General features: G+C 46.5%; 1 protein-coding gene across 1 annotated transcript; it reads left to right on the forward strand.

Annotated features, from left to right (window-relative positions):
* Nucleotides 1-36: 36 nt before the first annotated feature.
* LOC119333059 (E3 ubiquitin-protein ligase RNF181-like) lies at nt 37-480 on the forward strand. Its single transcript, XM_037606089.1, has one exon. It carries the CDS (start codon nt 37-39, stop codon nt 478-480), a length of 444 nt encoding a protein of 147 aa, XP_037461986.1.
* The last annotated feature ends 8,153 nt before the right edge of the window (nt 481-8,633 follow it).

Raw genomic sequence — 8,633 nt, forward strand, 5'->3', positions numbered from 1 at the left:
ACGATCAGATCCGGTTTCACTTCACCATCACGCGCGATGGCTAGCTTGATGCCATCGCTTGCCATGGACCTGCCACAAGAAGAAGGAGGCCACGAGGACTCCGCGTTCCTCGGCGTCGTGGGAGATCCAGACGACCCGGAGTTGGCCGCGTTGGTGGCCGGGGCGCTGCAGACGGTGGACGCGCCGTCCGACGACGACGACGACGAGCTCAGCTGCCCGATCTGCTTGGAGGAGGACGACGCCGCAGCGTGGAAGGAGACACCGTGCGGGCACCGGTTCCACGGGCGGTGCGTAGAGAGGTGGCTGCAGGAGAAAGAGAGCTGTCCCATGTGCCGTCGCGAGGTCGTCACGGCGCCCGCCGCCACCGCAGATTGTACTGCTGCACACCTACATTTCTTGTGGATAGCTGCCTTGGGGTTGCATGTGTTTGGCGATGTTCCTGTGGACGACATGGAAACTGATGATGATGATGATGCTTAGGGAGAGCTTCCGGTCGACTTCGGGCACCAGGCTCGAAGCTGAGATGCTTTTTGATCGAGATAAGTCCCCATGCATGCATGCGTGAAGCTCGAGGCCAGGAGACCTACCGTGGAAACTGTACGTAGTGAGAGATGCATCACCTAGTACATTGGACATGTCGGTCCGAATCGAAGGGACATGCTTTGGCCTTCCTTTTGTGTAAAAGATCAGATGTAAACTGTGTGTGTAATCCGTGCATCCTTGCATAAACATGCATGGTCTTCTAGCCGTCTATGTGTAAATTGTTCTACGGTATTCTCTCACATACTTGCATCTCACGTCTTTGTAAAGGCCATTCCACTCATATTTGGGCGACAACGTATTATGTTCACAATTTATTTCATCAAGACACGTGCTAGAAATTTACACAGCTTCCTTTCAGTTACATACATTTATTCCAGAAGCGCTCTAATGTTTTGTAGAATACACCCTCGACTTCTTGATCTCATGATCCACCACACCAACTATTCTTTCTCCGTACAAACACTAATAGAAAAAAGGCTATAGATGGTATGGACACTAATGACGCACCAGACATGTGGTGCGCCACTACTATATAGTAGTGGCGCACCATGTGTCGGTGCGCCACTAGTGTGATAGACACTAATGACTCACCACACCCATGGTGCGCCACTATTAACATATTTTTTTTCCAAAAATACTAGTGGCGCACCAGGAAACAGTGCGTCATTACTAGTTTAATTAGTAATGGCGCACCACTCACCACGTGCGCCACTACTATCATTTTTTTGCAAAACTACCAATGTCGCACCACCAGCTGGTGCGCCATTAGTAACCTTAGATATTTTGGACAGCGACCTACACACTCACTTTCCCCACTTCATTCTCTCCACCTCCTCCTCCAAGTCTGTCTCGGCTGCCTCCTCCTCCCCACCTCATTTGCATCATAGATTCATCCAAATTAAGTGGTTAAATTACCTTTTTTTTTATAGGTAAGTAAGGGGAGAGCTTTCTTTATGTTGTAGATCTACTTTTTTCTCCCTCCAACAACGTGCACATACACTTTTTATGGCCTAACTGGATCTATGTATGTTTGTGGTGTTGCATATATATTTGTGTTTGCAGGTACCGGTATTTGAAATGCGATAGTTGCCAATATTTTGCCGGAATGTTGATTCATTTTCATTTCGGCGAGAATTTTGGCACTATGCATTCTTTTTGGTCCTATTTTTACGGAAAATCATGCCAAATTTTCTCTCGGTTCTAAAATATCGTTTTGCTCTACCCCGCAGGAGACCATGGTCCGCATGATGACCGAAGGCATCGTGAATAGGTTTTTGAGCTCCGCAAAGACCGAGATGCTTCAAAAGAACGAGACGGAGATAAGATGTCCGTGTCGAAGATGCAAGCTGAAGAGCCTTATTGCGGACCCGGATTCCGGGCAGGTGCGGGACCACCTGATCTTGCGTGGTTTCATGGATGGCTATCGGTGGCAAGGTGATGAAGATGACTATGAAGTCGTCCATGGAGGCCGGGCAAGAAATGAGGAAGGACAGCAAGACAACCACCGCGGCGAGGGCAGGCGAGAAGACGAAGAATCTCCAGGACATGATCACGACGGTGATGATGTACACTGTCATCATGTAGAATATGCCGGACATGATGATGAGGAAGATGAAGATGCCGGAGCAGACGACGATGGACCATCGATGGGCTGGGAGCAGGACCCTCATATTCAAGAGCTGCCGCCCGAGAGAAAGCCAAGCTGGATCAACTGGAGATAGACGCGGTTACTCCATTGTATGAAGGATGCATGCCCGAGGATACCCGCCTGAAAGTAACGCTCATGGCTCTGGAGATGAAGGTAAAACACAAAATGACTGATGCATGCTTCGACGAGAACATGTCATTCTGGCACGAACGTCTTCCCAAGGGGAACAAGTGCCCGACCAGTTTCGAGGAGGCGAAGAAAATCGTGTGTCCTTTGGATTTACCGCACGTGAAATACCATGTGTGCATGAACAATTGCATCATTTATCGGGACGAGCAGGCGGAGTCTACCATATGTCCGGTGTGTGGTGTCACTCGATACAAGAAGAGGAAAAAAGCTCCTCGAAAAGTGGTGTGGTACTTTCCGATCACTCCTCGTCTGCAGCGGTATTTTAGGGACCCTAAGCTAGCAAAGCTCCTGCATTGGCACGCAGATTGGGAGGAGAAGAAGTGAGAAGATGACGGAAATGATCCGAAGATAAATAAAAAAAAGATGCTGAGTCACCCTAAGGATGCGAGCCAGTGGCAAGCGTTGAACTTCGAACACCCAGAGTTTGGGGACGATCCAAGGAACATCATGCTGGGCGCGAGCACCAATGGAGTCAATCCGTTTGGCAACCAGAGAAGCACACATAGCACCTGGCATGTGTTTGTGTGGATGTACAACCTTCCCCCCTGGTGTGCATGAAGAGGAAGTACATTCACATGAGTATGCTAATTGAAGGGCCGAAAAAACCAGGGAACGACATCAATCTGTATCTGGGGCTGCTGAAAGAGGAGCTAGACACGTGGAAAACACCAGCCAATACGTGGGACGCTGCAGAGAAAGAATATTTCCCTATGACAGCCGCACTGCTCACAATGGTGCACGACTATCTCGGTTACGGATATCTCGCGGGGCAGGTGGTCCACGGATTTTTTGGATGCGTCAGGTGCATGGATGACACAACGTATCGCCAGCTAGATAGAGATTCCGGGTCTTCGAAAACCGTGTTCATGGGACATCGAAGGTGGCTTCGCGACGACGACCCATGGAGAAAATGCAAGAATTTGTCCGATGGTGAAACCGAACCCCAAAGACGCCCGCGTACGAGGAGCAGCGAGGAAATAGACGAGCCGTTGAAAAATTGAAAAGATTGCTCACTGCCGGGAAAGAAGCAAAAGGCGCCAGAGCCGGGAAAGAAGCGAAAGGCGCCAGAGCCGTTGCTGAAGGTATGGAAAACAAGGTCTGTTTTCTGGGACTTGCCGTACTGGAAGATCCACCGTGTGCCTCACGGCCTTGATGTCATGCATATCACGAATAACATGTGCGAGAGTCTGCTTGGTACCCTGCTCAACATGCCAAAGAGGACCAAAGATGGGCCGAAAGCAAGAGCAGACTTGAAATCAATGGGCATCAGGGAGGAGCTTCACGCTAATGATGATGATTATGATGAGGCGAAGCAGGACACGGAAAGTCGTCTCAAAGGCAAAAAGGCCAAGAAGACCGGAAATGACTACCCTCCCGCGTGCTTCACTCTAACTCAGGAGGAGATCGAGCAGTTTTTCACCTGCCTCGTAGGAGTAAAACTTCCTTACCGTTACGCGGGGAAGATAAGCAGATACCTAGACCCAGCGAAGCAGAAGTTCAGCGGGATGAAGTCTCATGACTGTCACGTGCTGATGACGCAGATAATTCCAGTTGCAATCCGTGGGATCATGGACGCGCACGTCCGTGAAATGCTATTTGGCCTATGCAACTTTCTTGACGTCATCTCTCGGAAGTCGGTTGGCGTGAGGCAACTCAGAAGGCTACAGGAAGAGATCGTGGTGATACTATGCGAGCTTGAGATGTACTTCCCGCCCGCATTCTTCGACGTTATGGTGCATCTGCTGGTTCATATCGTGGAGGATATCATCCAACTCGGACCGACGTTCCTGCACAGCATGATGCCATTCGAAAGGATGAATGGTGTCATCAAAGGATACGTTCGCAACATGTCACGTCCAGAGGGAAGTATAGCCAGGGGCTTTCTGACCAAAGAGTGCATCTCCTACTGCACGAATTATCTAGGCATCGAGAACCCCGTTGGTCTGCCCATCAACAGGCACCTCGGCAGGCTCGCTGGATGGGGTCACCGGGAGGGTCGCCGCGAAATGCATGTCGACTTCGAGGGTCGACTCGCCGACTTTGAAAGAGCAAACCTAGTCGTGCTACAACACATAGACGTGGTCAATCCTTGGTTGGTAGAGCACAAAACCTTTATTGAGAAGACGTACAATGACCGAGGCCAACAAAGGACGGACGAAGATATAATCAAAGAGCACAACTCATGTTTTACGCGTTGGTTCAAGCAGAAGCTTCTGTCGTACCCTTTACATGAAGATTCTTCTGTGGAAGAACAACTCATATTCGCCTTGTCACAGGGCGCCGAGCACAACCTGATGACCTATGAGGCGTACGATATCAACGACTACACATTCTACACCAAGGACAAGGACATGAAGAGCGATGGTTATCAGAACTCCAGAGTAACGATGGAATTCTACACCTGTAACGACAAGGACAGATACTGCGAAAGGATCAAGGAGATCTGGGAGCTGAGCTATGCTGGAGATAAGGTCCCGATGTTCCGTGTCAGATAGGCCAAGAGCGTCATAAAAGAAGACCGATATTTCACCACCATGATTATACCCAAAGCCAAATCCAAGACCGCAGACGCAAATGTCACCGCGAAAAATGAGCCATGGCTACTGGCTTCCCAAGTGGACCAATGCTTCTTCATTACCGACCCGTCAAAGCCCAGTCGTGTTGTCGTGAGGAGAGGCAAAAGGAAGATCATCGGAATGGATGGAGTCGCCAATGAGCAAGACTTTGACAAGTACGGTGACCCGAAAATGGAACATGACGACAACGATGAAGTGCCATACACCACAAGAAGAAGCAGGACCACCCACCTAAAGGACGTCCGTTTCACAGAAGAACTCCATTTGCGAAAAAGAAGGGCAAGAAGATTGTGAACAGATAGCTAGCTAAGATCGATTGTATTTAAATTGTAGCCTTCATTTCTTGATTGTAATCGTAGTCTAAATTTGTTAATATTTTTGGAACTCATGAATACTTTTAAATTTCATGGGCATTTTTTGAATTCATGAATATTTTTTCAGATTTTGATGATATTTTTCATATTCATAAATGTTTTACCAATTCACAAATGAATGCAACTAAAAATACAAAAAAATATTGATGATATTTTTAAATAACAAATTTGTTGATATTTTCAAATAACAAATTTGATGATATCTTCAATTAAAAATAAAAAACAAATTTGATGTATTTTCAAAAAAACAAATTCATCAAAAAAACAAATTTGATGATATCTTCTGTTTTAGTCCTCATGAAAATAACAAATTTGATAAAAAACAAATTATTAGATGCAACAAAAAATAATGAAAAAAAAGTTACTAATGGCGCACCAAAGGAGGGTGCACCATTGCTATCAGAAAAAAAAACATACTAATGGCGCACCAGTGAGTGGTGCATCATTGCTATTAGTGTTTTTATGGTGCACCCCTGGATGGTGCGCCATTACTATCCTTCCCCCTTGTGTGTGTTGTCCATCTCGTGTTCGTCCTTCTCTCTTCCAATCTCACATCTCTCCGACCCACTGCACGACCCACGGCGCCGCCGCCCCTACTGCGCCGCCGCCCGTCCTCCTCCGCCCGTAAGCTCCCCTCCTCCTCCGCCCGTAAGCCCCCTCCCCCTGACTGACCCGACTCCCCTGGCCTCTGTGCGCAGTTCACCGTCCCGGATCTCCGACTGCATCGCTTCCCGCGGCGACAACATCCACAGCGTTGACATCTTCGTCCCCGACGACGCCCCCGTCTTCTACGCCCGCAGGTACCCCATCCAACTCACCCCCGCCTCCATTTCCCACATCTCCCTCTCTGCTCCTCCCTCCTTGCCCTCTCCCTCTCTGCTCGATCCCCTCTCTTCTCTATCTCCACCTTCTGTTCTTGCCTGTGAGGTGTTTGATTGAATGTCAATTCAAACGATTGATACAGCCGCGTCCACCGGAGCACCACGACCGTGTCTGCGACCTCGTCTCTGCTCCGCCGCCGTCTACGACCTCGTCTGCGACCGCGTCCATCGAGGTGAGTTCTAGTCTGAAACTCTCAATGCTCAAGTCTGGAAGCATCATGGATTCATTCTTCTTCAGACCTTGTTTGTTTGTTTCTGCTTGAATGAATGGAGTACAATACAAGTTCAGGAACAAGGGACATTTTTTGCAATTGTGAACTCTCAATGCTCATGTCTGTAAGTGTTTACAAATTCAAAGAGTTCACATGACTACTGGTTAAATACTCTAGTGTATTTACTATAAATCTAGTCTGAAACTAGTAGAGCTCTTGGTGATTTGCAAATTCAGTTTAAATAAAAATTTGGTACATGACTACTGATCATGTAGGAAAGATGTTGCTACTGGATGAGCACAAGAACTACTCAATAGATTTTGATGTGCTCATGATCATGTATGCAAGATGTTGCCACTGGATGCATGGATGCATGACTGGGACATGACTACTTAGTAGATTATGACACCTGATAATCACAGTAAACTGTTAACAAATTATAGTTTATTATCCATTTTAGCCTAGCATTCAATTATCTTTTCACCCTTTTTTCTGTCCATTCAGTTATATTTTCAGTAGAAAAATATGTGTAACAAATTACAGTTTACTGTCATTATCAGTTTACTATCCATTTTTGTTTTGATTTTACTGTATGTATCTTAACTGAATCTTAACTGAAATTTGACCATGTCTTGTTCCTTTTTTGCAATTATAAAAAGGGAAAGAAAAACAACCATTGAACCAACAAATAATTGATTTGGTAGAACAAGTCTTGTTGCCAGTCTTGAACCAACAGATAATCTTAATTGAAATTTGACCATGTCTTGTTGCCAGTCCTAATGAAAAAGCAACTGAATTTCCAACAACCTACTAGGTAGAACAATCCATTTATATCATGAATATATGAAGGGAAGGACATGATTGCTACATGATTGCCATTATACTCCTTGATGCTAGTTGCCAGTACTGTAGTGAGTAGCTTAACTTGTTTAAGTACTGCTAGTTAGTAGTACTGCTAGTGAGTAGATGAACTCCATTTAACTAGCTTAGTTGAGTTTCAGTTGTGTAGTGAAGTTCTTCTATTTTGTATGATGTGGTTCACGCTTAAACTGTCCTGTTATCTAGTCTGCTGGATCATCTATGTACTATGTATGCTGTGGCATGTGGTGTGGTCGATGCTGAGATGTCAACTCTATGTACTATGTATGTTGTGGCATGTGGTGTGGTCCGAGTGATTAGGTTTCAAATGATTCTACTGTAATATTGTGGGGTTCTACTCCTGGAACACTTCAGGAATTTTACTTCATAATTGGAGTATTTTGATGATATTGGGGGGTTTTGTCTCTGACCATCGTGTCGTGATAATATTGTGGGGTGTTGTGGGGTTGCAGCTGGGCGGGGGTGGGGTAATGATTTTGTAGGTACCTCGAGAGACCCTTGAGTTTGCCGGAATGTCGATTAACTTCTGTTCCGGCAAATTCGGGTACTCCATATGTCCTATTTTCAGCAAAGTTCATGCTGAAATTTTCCGTGAATTTTAGCATGACTTTGCTAAAAATAGGACATATGGGGTACTTGCGACTAATGCATGGGTCGTGGTATCTTAGTGCTTAATTAAGTAGGCTCAACTGCCCCTTTAGGGTGCCTAGGTGTCGATAAAAACCTAAATGATGATGTTCCATGGCCACGTATTTCGACTCGGACCGTCAGTCGAAGAAAGACTACACAAATATCAAGAAAGTTCTTGATGATGTTCTCCCCGGCTACGCCAGATCTGGAGGCACCTTCACCAGGCCAGTTCATAGGTACGACAAGCACGTGTTCGCCCATAATATGATGTTCCCCTGCGTCAAGCAGCCGCCTGGCGGTCATAAGGATGCCTACTACGCCCTCCATCACATGCGGGCGATCGTACGGCACCATAATCACCTTCTGCTACCAAATAATCTCAAAGATTGGGCCGCAAGCTTGTCGGCAATCCAGGACGCGAACATCAGACAAGAATTCTTTCTCATCCAGTCGGAGTTTGCGGAAATCATCCATCAAGATGTCCTTCGTACCTCGGGGTAGTTCTACCTTAGATATCAACCGTCCAACAGTGAGATAGACACAACGCTACAAATGCAGGCTGACAACGCCCGCGATTTCATGACCATCACGAGAGACGGCGGCTTCATCCACGCTCCAGTCCCTGAGTCGAGTCGAAAGTAGTGGTGCTATGTGTAGTTCTGAAATATCGATTAGCTCATGTTATAATTAAACTTTAATGA

Source organism: Triticum dicoccoides, chromosome 7A (assembly GCF_002162155.2).
Source record: "Triticum dicoccoides isolate Atlit2015 ecotype Zavitan chromosome 7A, WEW_v2.0, whole genome shotgun sequence".
Classification (NCBI taxonomy): domain Eukaryota; kingdom Viridiplantae; phylum Streptophyta; class Magnoliopsida; order Poales; family Poaceae; genus Triticum; species Triticum dicoccoides.